At 36.1% G+C, this 12,975-nt stretch overlaps 1 protein-coding gene across 7 annotated transcripts in view; it reads left to right on the forward strand.

Annotated features, from left to right (window-relative positions):
• The window catches only part of FRY (FRY microtubule binding protein), a 406,572-nt gene extending 394,368 nt beyond the window's left edge, over positions 1-12,204 (forward strand). For 5 of the 7 annotated variants that reach the window (XM_036018382.1, XM_036018381.1, XM_036018384.1 and 2 more), the window contains one exon: positions 10,743-12,204. In XM_036018382.1, coding sequence (XP_035874275.1) covers positions 10,743-11,001 — 259 coding nt within the window. In that variant the 3' untranslated portion in view covers positions 11,002-12,204. The remainder of the gene's footprint in view (positions 1-10,742) is intronic. The other 2 variants (XM_036018385.1, XM_028532799.2) reach the window with 1 other exon arrangement.
• The last annotated feature ends 771 nt before the right edge of the window (positions 12,205-12,975 follow it).

Genomic DNA, 12,975 nt, shown 5'->3' on the forward strand with positions numbered 1-12,975 from the left:
TTAACTAGGGGGAAGGAACTCTACATTTGGCCCTTTGAAGGCAACCATAAGGCTGATGTGGCCCCTCATGAGAATAAATTTGATACCCCTGGTCTAAGGGATCTCTGGGAAAACATCAAGTGTAACAACTTCTGCAACAGAGGGATGCCATAAGGAGAAGATAATAAACAAGGAATAGAGAACCTGTTTGAAGAAATAATGGCAGAAAACTTCCCTAACCTGGTGAAGGAAAATGTCACACAAGTTCAGGAAGCACACATGGTGCCAGTTAAGATGAACCCAAAAAGACACACACCAAGACACATCATAATTAAAATAACAAGATTAAGGCAAAAAGAGAGTCTTAAAAGCTGCAAGAGAAAGACAGTTTTCTTTTTTTAATATATTTTATTGATTATGCTATTACATTTGTCCTATTTCCCCCCTTTATTCCCATCTGCCCTGCACACCCCTCCTACCCACATTCTCCCTCTTTAGTTCATGTCCATGGGTAGTATATATAAGCTCTTTGGCTACTGCATTTCCTATGCTATTCTTAACCTCCCCCTGTCTATTTTCTACCTACCATTTATGCTACTTATTCCCTGTACTTATACTCCCTCCCCATCCCCCTCTGGTAACCCCCAATGTGATCTCCATTTCTGTGATTCTGTTCCTGTTCTAGCTGTTTGCTTAGTTTGTTTTTGGTTTTTGTTTTTTTAGGTTCAGTTGTTGATAGTTGTGAGTTCATCGTCATTTTACTGTTCATAGTTTTGATCTTCTTGTTCTTAGATAACTCCCTTTAATATTTCGTATAATAATGGCTTGATGATGATGAACTCATTTAACTTGACCTTATCTGGGAAGCACTTTCTCTGCCCTTGCATTCTAAAGGATAGCTTTGCTGGATACAGTAATCTTGGATTTAGGTCCTTGCCTTTCATGACTTCAAATACTTGTTTCCAGCCCCTTCTTGCCTGCAAGATTTCTTTTCAGAAATCAGCTGCTAGTCTTATAGGAAGTCCTTGCTAGGTAAATTTCTCCTTTTCTCTTGCTGCTTTTAGGATTCTCTCCTTTCTTTCATCTTGGGTAATGTAATTATGATGTGACTTGGTGTGTGCATCCTTGTGTCCAGCTCCTTTGGGACTCTGAGCTTCCTGGACTTCCTGGAAGTCTATTTCCTTTACCAGATTGGAGAAGTTCTCCATTATTTTTTCAAATAAGTTTTCAATTCCTCGTTCTTCCTCTTCTCCTTTTGGCACCCCTATGATTCAGATGTTGAAACATTTAAAGTTGTCCTGGAGGTTCCTAAGCCTCTCCTCATTTTTTAAAATTCTTCTTCCTTCTTCTGTTCTGGTTGAATGTTTATTTCTTCCTTCTGTTTCAAATTGTTGACTTGAGTTCCAGTTTCCTCCTCATCACTGTTGGTTCCCTGTACATTTTCCTTTATTTCACTTTTCATAGCCTTCATTTTTTCCTCTATTTTGCAACCATATTCAACCAATTCTGTGAGCATTCTGATTACCAGTGTTTCGAACTGGGCATCAGATAGGTTGGCCATCTCTTCATCACTTAGTTGTGTTTTTTGTGGAGTTTTGATTTGTTCTTTCATTTGGGCCATTTTTTTGTCTTGCATGCCTGTTATGTAGTAAGGGGTGAAGCATTAAGTATTCATCAGGGCTGGGCAACCCACATCACTGTGTTGTGGTGCCATATGTGGGGGAGGGGTCTGAGAGGGAACAATGGCACTTGTTAGCTCTGTTAGTTTTCAGTCACTCCCTGTGCTACCCACAGGCAAATTGAGCCTTTCTGGTCCTGATTCCCAGGTGTGTGGCCATGTGTATGTTCTAGAACCCTGTGGGTCTCTCCAATGAACTCTCCTTTGAGGCTGGGAGTTTCTCCTGCTGCCTCAACCCTCACAGGTTTTTGCACTCAGAGGTTTTGAGGCTTTATTTCCCCACACTGGAACCCTGTGTTGAGTGGTTTGTCTCATTCCCCAGTTGTTCCTCCCAGTTTATCTGCATGCAAATGTGGGACTGCCTGCTCCACCAGTCATTGCCTTGCCCAGTCCAACAGCCACTGCCTTGCCTCAAGTCCTTTCTCCACCATAGAAAGGGCTTCCTCCATTGGTAAGAAGGGCTGCCAATCTCCACCCTTCTTACCAGTCTGGATGAATGTTTCTTCTTTAACATCTTGGTTGTTGGACTTCCATATAGTTTGATTTCCTGGCAGTTCTGGTTGGTTTTTTTGTTTGTTTGTTTGTTTGTTTGTTTGTTTAAATTTATTGTTGTCATTCTTTTGGTTGTGTGAGGAGGCACAGTGTGTCTACCTACACCTCCATCTTGGCCAGAAGTCAAAAGACAGTTTTCTACATGGGAGCTTGCATAAGGCTTTCAGCTGATCTCTCAACAGAACAACTTCAGCCAGAAGGGATTAGCATGAAATATTTAAAGGGATGAAAAACAGGACATGTAACCAAGACTACTCTGCTCACCAAAGCTGTCATATAAAATTGAAGGTGAAATAGGAACTTCCCAGACCAAAAAAAAATTTTTTAAAGCTAAAGTAGTTCATTACCACCAAACCAGGATTCCAAGAAACATTAAAGGAGAGAGACAGACAGAGAGAAAGAGAAACATAGATATAAAGAAAAACATAATAAGTACCTATCAATAATAATCTTAAATATAAGTGGATTCAAAAGACATAGGGTAACTGAATGGATAAGAAAACATGACCAATGTTTATGCTGTCTACAAGAGATCCACCTCAGAACAAAAGATTTACCTGAAAATGAAGGAGTGGAGGAAAATATTCCATAGAAATGGAAATTTTAAAAAGCTGAGGTAGCAATACTTATATCTGACAAAGTAAACTTAAAAACAAAGGCCATAACAAGAGACAAAGAAGGTCACTATATAATACTGAAGGAATCAATCCAACAAGAGGATATAACCTTTGAAAACATATATGTACCTGGTAAAGGAGCATCTAAATATATAGAAAAATCTTGGTAGACTTTTAGGGAGAGATTGACAGTAATGCAGTCATAGTAGGGGTATTAAACACCCCCATTGTTGTCATTGGATAGATCTTCCAGATAAAAAAAGTTCAACAAGGGCAAATGACCTTAAAGAGCACACTAGATCAGATAGATTTAATTGTTATTGACAGAACACCTCAAAGCAGCAGAATATAGATTCCTCTCAAGTGCACATGCAACATTTTGAAAGATAAACCACATGTTAAGACACAAAGTGAGTCCTAACAAATTCAGGAGGACTGAAATCATATCAGGCATCTTCTTGGGTCACAGTGGCATGAAGCTATAAACCAAGTACAATTTAAAAAACTGAAAAACATTCAAATACATGAAATAGCATATTATTAAACAATGAATGAGTTAACAGTAAGATCAAGGAATAAATCAAAAAATACCTGGAAACATAAATACGAACACATAACAACCCAAAGCCTATGGGCCACAGAAAAAGCAGTCCTGAGAGTAAAGTTTTTAGCATTATAGGATTCAAGAAGCAAGAAAAATCTTAAATAAACAATCTAACACTACACCTGAAAGAACTACAAGAAGAACAACAAATGAAGAGTAAGTATAAAAAAGGAAATAATAAAGATTAGAGCAGAAATAAATGGCATAGAGACTAAAATGAACAATACAAAAGATCAAGGAAACTAAGGGCTGGTTCTTTGAAAAGATGAACAAGACTGATGAGCCTTTAACCAGACTCATGAATAAAAGAAGAAAGAGGATCCAAATAAATAAATTCAGAAATTAAGAAGAAGTAACAATGGACATTAAAGAAATGCAAAGGATTACAAGAAAACACTATAAACAACTATATGCCAACAAATAAGACAACTGTAGCAAAATGGATAAATTCCTAAAAACATAATTTTCCAAAACTTCACCAGGAAGAATCAGGGAACCTGAATAGACCAATTACAACTAATAAAATTGAAGTAGTAATCAAAACGCTCCCAGAAAACTAAAGTCCTGGGCCAGATGGCTTCACAGGAAAATTTCACCAAATATTCAAAGAAGAACTAACACCTATCCTGCTCAAACTCTTTCAAAAAGTTTAAAATAGGGAAGACTCCCAACTATTTTTGTGAGGCCATCATTATCCTAATTTCAAAACCAAAGAAAGACACTACAAAGAAAGAGACTTACAGACCAATATCCCTGATGAACACAGATATTAAAATCCTCAACAAAATATTGGTAAACCAGATCCAGCAATGCAGTAAAAAGATCATATACCGAAATCAAGTGGGATTTATCCCAGAATACAAGGTTACTACCATATCTGCAGATCTATTGGCAAAATACACCACGTAAACAAAACGAATATAAAAACAACATGACCATATCAATAAATGTAAAAAATGCACTTGATAAAAATCCAGCAAGCATTTATGTTTAAAACTCTCAGCAAAGTGAGAATAGAGGAACCATAAAAACAATAAAAACCATATATGATAAACTACCACCCAACATTATACTCAATGGGAAAAAACTAAAAGCATTTTCATTAAGATCAGGTACAAGACAGAGATGTCCATTTTCACCTGTCTTAACTGACACAGAACTGGAAATCCTAGCCACAGCAACCAGACAAGAAGAGAAAAAGGCATTCAAATTGGAAAAGAAGTAAAACTACCATTATTTATAGATGACATGATACTGTATATACAGAACCATAAAGATAACACCAAAAAAACAAAACCTACTAGAACTGATAAATTAATTCAGTAAGGAAGTAGGGTAAAAAATAAATATCCAGAAATCATTTGCATTTCTATACACCAATAATGAACTATCAGAATGGGAAACTAAGAAAACAACTCCATTTATAATTTTATGCAAAAAAAAACACCCTAGGAATATATTTAACCAAGGATGTAAAAGATTTTACTCAGAAAATTATAAGACACTGAAGAAAGAAATTAAGAAGATACAATAACGAAGATCAGAGCAGAATTAAACAACATAGAGACTAAAAGCACAATTCTAAGGCTCAATAAATCCAGAAGCTGTTTCTTTAAAGAGATTAAAAAAAAATCAACAAGTCTTTAAGCAGACTGATAAATAAAAAAAGAGAGAGGACCCAAATAAATACAATCAGAAATGAAGGAGGAGAGATTACAATTGATACCACAGAAATACAAAGGATTGTAAGAAATTACTATGAAGAACCATATACCAAGAAATTTGAAAACCTGGGTGAAATGGACAAATTTCTAGAAAAATGTGATCTCCCAAAACTGAATGAAGAAGAAGCAGAAAGCCTGAACAGGCCAATAACAACTGATGAAATCAAAGTAGTAATCAGAAACCTCCTGACACACCACAACCCTGGGCTGGATGATTTCACATGAGAATTTTACAGAGCATTTAAGGAAGAGCTAATCCCTACCCTTCATAGACTATCCAAAAAATCCAAGAAGGTGGAAGAATCCCAAACTCTTTTTATGAAGTCAGCATCATCCTAATCCCAAAACCAGATAAAGACACAACAGAGAAAAAAACTTCAGGCCAACGTTGCTAATTAACATAGACACAAAACTCCTGAACAAAATATTGGCAAACTGCATCCAGCAACATATTAAAAAGATCAAATACCATGATCAAGTGGGATTCATCCCAGGGATGCAAGGATGGCACAATAGTCACAAACCAATGAATGTAATACATCACATAAACAAAAGGAAAGACACCAATCATGTGATCATATCAGTAGATGTGGGAAAAGCATTTAATAAGATACAGCACCCATGTGGGAATAGAGGGAGCATTCCTCCACATAATAAAGGCCATATATGAGAGACCTGCAGATGACATCATACTCAATGGGGGGAAAAAAAAAAGCTTTCCCACTAAGATCAGGACAAGACAGGGATGTCTGTTTTCACCACTTCTATTCAGCATAGAATTGGAAGTCCTAGCAACAACAATCAGACAAGAAAAAGAAATAAAAGGCATCCAAATTGGAAAGGAGGAAGTAAAACTGTCACTGTCTGCAGATGACATGACAGTATACATAAAAAATTCTACAGACTCCACCAAAAAAATATTCGACCTAATAAGTGAGTTTGGCAAAACAGCGGTATACAAAGTCAACATACAGAAATCAAAGGCATTTTTGTACACCAAAAATGAAAAATCACAAACAGAAATCAGGGGAAAAATCCCATTTGTTATAGCAAAAAGAAAAATCAAGTGTGTACGAATAAACCGAACCAAAGAGGTAAATGACCTGTACTCAGAAGAGTACACAACACTGAAGACAGAAATTAAGGAAGATACAATAAATGGAAGTATATACCATGCTCATGGATTGGAAGAATTAACATCATCAAAATGTCCATACTTCCCAAAACAATTCAAAGATTCAATGCAATCCCTATTAAAGTACCAATAGCATATTTGACAGATATAGAACAAACATTTCAAAAACTTATATGGAACCATAAATGACCCCGAATAGCCACAGCAATTTTGAGAAAGAAGAACAAAGTAGGAGGCATCACCATACCTGATATCAAACTGTATTACAAGGCCACTGTATTCAAAATAGCCTGGTACTGGCATAAGAACAGACACATAGATCAATGGAACAGAATAGGGAGCCCAGAAATAAACCCAAGTCTCTGTGGTCAATTAACATTCAACAAAGGGGGTAGAAACATAAAATGGAGCAAAAATAGCCTCTTCAACAAATGGTGTTGGGAGATCTGGAGAGCTACATGCAAAAAAAAATGAAACTTGATCACCAATTTATACCATACACAAAAATAAATTCAGGGTAGATAAAAGACTTAAATATAAGTTGTGATATCACAAAAGTCCTAGAGGGAAACATTGGCAGAAAAATCTCAGACATTCCATGCAGCAACATCTTCACAGATATGTCCCCTAAAGCAAGGGAAATAAGGAAAGAATACACAAATGGGACCTTATCGAGTTAAAAATCTTCTGTATAGCTAAAGAAAACAGCAAATTAAAATGAATAGAGAACCAACTATATGGGAAAACATATTTGCAAATGATACCTCAGACAACGGTTTGATCTCCAAAATATATAAAGAACTCACATGACTTCACTCCAGGAAGACAAAAGAAACAATTTAAAAATGGGTAAAAAACTTGAACAGACACTTCTCCAAGGAGGATATACAGAGGGCCCAGAGATATATGAAGAGGTGCTCAGCATCACTAGCCATGAGAGAAATGCAAATTAAAACCAGAATGAGATATCACTTCACACTGGTCAGAATGGTCATCATAAACAAATCAACAAGCAAGTGTTGGAGAGGTCGGGGAGAAAAGGGAACCCTACTGGACTGTAAGTGGAAATGCAGACTGGTGCACCCACTGTGGAAAACAGTATGGCATTTCCTCAGAAAGCTAAAAATGGAACTGACTTTTGATCTGGCAATTCCACTGCTGTGATTATATCCTAAGAAACCTGAAATACCAATCCAAAAGAACCTATGCACCCCAATGTTTATAGCAGCACAATTTACAATAGCCAAATGCTGTAAGCAACCTAAGTGCCTGTCATAATTGAGTGTATCAAAAAACTGTGGTACATTCACAATGGAATACTGCACAGCAGAAAGAAAGGAGCTCCTACCCTTTCCAAAAGGCAACATTGATGGATTTGGAGAGCATTATGCTAAGTGAAATAAGCCAGGCAGTGAAAGACAAATACCATATGATCTCACCTATAAGTGAGAACTAATCAACAAAACCAGCAAGCAAAACATAAACAGAGACATTGAAATGAAAAACAAACTGACAGTAACCAGAGAGGTTGAAGGAGGCAGATAATGGCGGGGGGGGGGGGGGGGGGGAGGGAGTGAAAGGGTGGTCATGGAACATATATAAAGGACACCTGGACAAAGCCAAAGAGGGATACAATCAAGAGTAGGAGGTGGGGATGGGTGGGGCAGGGGAAAATGGTAAGGGGAAAAATTATCAAGATACAGAAATATGTTGCATTTCTAAGTACTAATAATGAATAATCAGAAAGAGAAATTAAGAAAACAGTCTGCTTTGCATTTGCATCAAAAAGCATAAAATTTTTAGAAATAAATTTAACTAAAGAGGTCAAAGACCTGAATCCTAAAAACTATAAAATATGGAAGTAATTGAAGAGGGCACAAATAAATGAAGAATATACCATGATCATGGATTGGAATGATTAATATTGTTAAAATATCCTTACTATGTAAAGCAATATACAGATCTAATGGCATCTCTATTAATAGCAATGGCATTTTCCTCAGAACTAGAACAACTAATCCTAAAATTTATATAGAACCGTAAAAGCTAGCAAATATCCAAAGAAACCTTAACCAAAAAAGAAAGTATGAGGTTATGTCAAACTGTACTACAAAACTAAGTAATCAAAATATTATGGTAGTGGCATAAAAACAGATATAGAAATCAGTGTAACAGAGAACCCAGAAATAAAACCATGCCTATGTGGTCAATTATTCTATGACAAAGGAGGCATGAATATATGATGGGATTAGGACAGTCTCTTCATAAAGTGGTGCTGGGAAAACTGGACAGATACGTGCAAAAAATGAAATTAGACTACTTTCTTACACCATATACAAAAATAAATTCAAATGGATTAAAGACTTGAATGTAAGACCTGAAACCACAAAACTCCTAGAAGACAACATAGGTAGTAAACTTTCTGACACCAGTCTTAGCAATATCTTTTTGGATATGTCTCCTTGATGAAGGATAACAAAAGAAAACAAATGGGACTACAAGGTCTGTCCCAAAGATATCTAGCCATGTAATATGAAAAATAGAGATGTTTATTGAAGAAGATACAAGAACATTGTACATTGAACATGATACCTCAGTCCCCTTCAGAGCGGGCACCTTGGAACCTCACACAGTTCTCCCAGTCGCCATCAGCTGCCCAACCATATTTTACTGAATTTCATTGATGATCTGAAATCTCTTCCCTATCAAAGGTGATTTTAGTTTTAGGAAAAGCCAGAAGTCACAGGGTGCCAAATTAGGGCTGTAAGGGGTCTGAGTCACCTGGATAATATGATGTTTTGCAAAAAAAAAACTCTGAATGAGATATGATACACAAGCAAGTGTGTTCTTGTGATGAAGCTGCCAGTCACCAGTTGCCCATAGCTGTGGCCTTCTGAGTCATCCAAATAGTTTCCACGGAGGAATGTTCACGCTTAATGCAAAATTTGATGCAGATTCATTGCTGTACTCACTCAGTCCTTTTTAATGCAATGGCCACACAGTGCACATGCTCACTCATCAGCATCTACTATGCCCACTGACTAGTACAGTGAAGTCATTGTTCACACAAGCACATTCCAGTCCACTCTTTTTGGCTGCCAGGTTACATCGATATCATGCAAACTGTTATCTTTATATTAACAATGGCTCACCTTTTTCCAGACAGACCTTATATATAAAACTAAAAAGCTGTGCACAGCAAAAAAAAAAACCATCAATAAAATAAAAACACAACCTACTTAATGGGAGGAAATATTCACAAATGGTGCATCTGATAAGGTGTTAATCTCCAAAATATATAAAGAACACATACAACTTAACACCAAAAGAACAAACAATCCAATTTAAAAATGGACAGATGACCTGAATAGACATTTATCCAAAGAAGACATACACATGGCCAATGAACATGAAAAGATGCTCAATGTCACTAATCATCAAAAAAATGCAAATTAAAACCATAATGACCCTAACCTCACAGCTGTCAGAATTGTTATCATCAAAATTCAACAAACAACAAGTGCTGGGGAGGATGTGAAGAAAAGGGAACCCTGGTTCAGTGTTGGTGGAACTATAAATTAGTGTTGCCCCTAGAGTTGCCCCTAGAAAACAGTTTGGAGGTTCCTCAAAAAATTAAAAAAAGAACTACCATATGACTCAGTAACTCCAATTCTGTTTATCTATCCAAAGAAATTGAAAACTCTAATTCAAAAAGATAGATGGACCCCTGTGTTTATTACAGCATTATTTACAATAGTCAAAAATATAGAAACAACCCATATTTGTTTCCATCAATAGAAAAGTGGATAAAAAAGTGGTAGTACATATATACAATGGAATATTACTAACCATAAAAAATAATGAAATCTTGTCATTTTCAACAACATGGATGAACCTAGAGGATATTATGCAAGGTGAAAGAAATCAGACAGTAAGACAAATACCATATGGTTTCACCTGTATGTTGAATATTAAAAAAATAAATAAATGAGTAAACAAAAATAGACCCATAGATATAGAGTACCAGCTGATGATTGCCAAAGGGAAGGGGTATAAAGGGATGGGTGAAGTAAAAATATATTAAAAATTTTTTAAATATATATGCCAACAGAATTTTGAAAACTAGTATTTGAGTATATCCTCTTGTGAGTTTTGCCCCTACATTTTGACAGTGAGCAAATAAATTGTTTTAAAATTATCAGATTTCATGCTATATTTTTATATATTTTTATCAAAGCCAATAATATTTAAAATTATAAATTTATGATGATGGTTGCAGATCTGTGACTATACTGAAGCTACTGAATTGTATACTATAGGCTGATGAATTATATAGTCTGTGAATTTTATCTCAAAGCAGTTTTTGTAAACAAAGTATACTAACAAAAATTCATTAACTTGTCTTTGTGATCAATAGTGCCTATAATCTGTACTCTTCTTTTTTTTAATGCAGAAGTCTGTGGCCCAATGACATCTTTGGAAGCAGTTCTGATGATGAGATCCAGACACTACTGAATATTTATTTTCGTCATCAAACTCTGGGACAAACGGGTACTTACGCATTGGTGGGGTCTAACCAGAGCCTGACCGAAATTTGCACCAAGCTGATGGAGCTGAACATGGAAATTCGAGACATGATTCGCAGGGCCCAGAGTTACCGAGTACTTACTGCCTTTCTTCCAGACTCCAGTGTTTCTGGCACTAGTCTCTGACACGAGCCCCCCGTCACCCATGGGTTCAAAGATGTGGGTGCTGCCATGCCGGGGTGACGTCATTCAGTATATTTTCAGCCTTCAGAAGGCTTGGTCAGACTGTTCTCCCTCTTGTTACCTGTTGGACTTTTTCTACAAGGGATGACAGAACCTCCAACATGTAGCAATACTAAGAACCAAGGTAGCATAGAACATTTTGGGACAGGCTCCATCTGTCCTGCTCTGTGTCACAAATGGTATCATTTTACTGAGCAAATGCAACTCACTACTGAACAAGTAACTTCCATTGCATACCAAAGCCGACTACCCTGAACAATATGTTCCTTTAAATTGGCAAAAGTGCAATGTTTTCCTCACTAAAAATGTTTTTATTATAAAACTTGTACATTCTTTCCCTTTATTTTTCCTTCCGTGTGTGTGTGTGTGTGTGTGTGTGTGTGAATGGAGGAAAGGACAGGCAGAATGAAGCTGGCCATTGAAAACTAAAAGACTATCAAAAGCTGACAGCCTGTATATGTGAAAAGGGAATTGTAAATGGCAATTTAATGTACACTGTAATTTGAATACAATTACTGTACCTAAAAGGAGCTACTACAAAGTACCTTTCTTATGTTGCTAGACTACTGTTTGTTTCTTAAAGCCCTGGATCTCTTTTCAGGGGTCTGTGATTAGGACCTTATTACAAAATGGTCCAGATAGACCTTTTTTTAAGGATCTTGGCTGCTTTTTACTAGAAGGTTGCTTTTATGAGCAATTTATACTACAGAAGGATGAGTGTTAATTTTAAACAACTTTGCCATTTTGTAGAAAAGAGTTAAAGATATTCACGTTATAAATTCCAAGTCTTTTCACCTGTCATGCATGTGTATTTTAATATGCACTTTGATAGTCAGAAGTAGAATCCTAAAGGCAAAATATGGGTTGTCACTTTGTTTCTTAAGAAATGTCATACTTTATTTGTAATATTTATCTAAAGATCTTTCTTAAGTTTTTTCCTTAAATTTAATGCTGTCAAGTGTTCAGTGTTTGCATGTAAACCTGTTGCACATCAGAAACATATTCAAAGTTTATGTAACTTATTCACTCTGTAAATACATTTAAAGTTTTTGCGATGTAATCTTGATTGATATACTGTTCATAACTTCTTTAAACTAAAAAAAAAAGACAAAATATGTATTGCCCATGGACTTTACTTCTGGTTAATGAAGATTTTTGCCTTTGACATAATTCAGTTTGGGGTGAGAGTTTCCACAGTGGTAGTCCCATGGGGCACCATTTATATGTTTTCATAAATGGTGACCATTTGGGTTGTGTAGAAAACATAGTGGCCTTGTAAAGCAGGAGATATCTTTAACCTTTTTGGAAGTGGACACAAAATGGAGACTGACCTTCAACCAACTCTCTGTGTAATCAATAAAATAGAAAAATCAGAATAAATCTCCAATTGTCCACAAACTATCCTTAGGTTGTCATCTTTAAAACTTTGAAATAACTATAATGAACAGGAAAAGCAGTAAGAGTGTTAATTCTGTTACCAACATTCATCTGTTCTCCACCCCATTTGTAATACAGAAAAACAGAGATACATAATGATCTAATTTCTACTGTGTTTCTATCCATATTTACTTAGACTAGCAAACATGCCTTGCTTCCCTTACAACAACTGAAGCAAAAATAGTAATTTTCTAGAAATATCCTGCTGTAGGGAGTCTAACCCAGAATTTTTTTATGTTGCCAAAGATATAATTATTAACATATTCTTCTGCTGATTTGTTTTTTCAACATACCTGAAAAGTGATTTATCACAATTTGTAGGAAAAACTGAATCATGTTCTTTCTGAAAAAATGTGTCATAAAATGCAGGTTTATGTGGATAACCACACTAGTCAACATTCAGAAGATCCTGTTGGGACCCACAAAAGAAAGGATTGACTAGTCATGACTGAATTTTCCACCATGCCCTCTTACCCAGCA

This window comes from Phyllostomus discolor, chromosome 2, assembly GCF_004126475.2.
Source record: "Phyllostomus discolor isolate MPI-MPIP mPhyDis1 chromosome 2, mPhyDis1.pri.v3, whole genome shotgun sequence".
NCBI lineage: Eukaryota > Metazoa > Chordata > Mammalia > Chiroptera > Phyllostomidae > Phyllostomus > Phyllostomus discolor.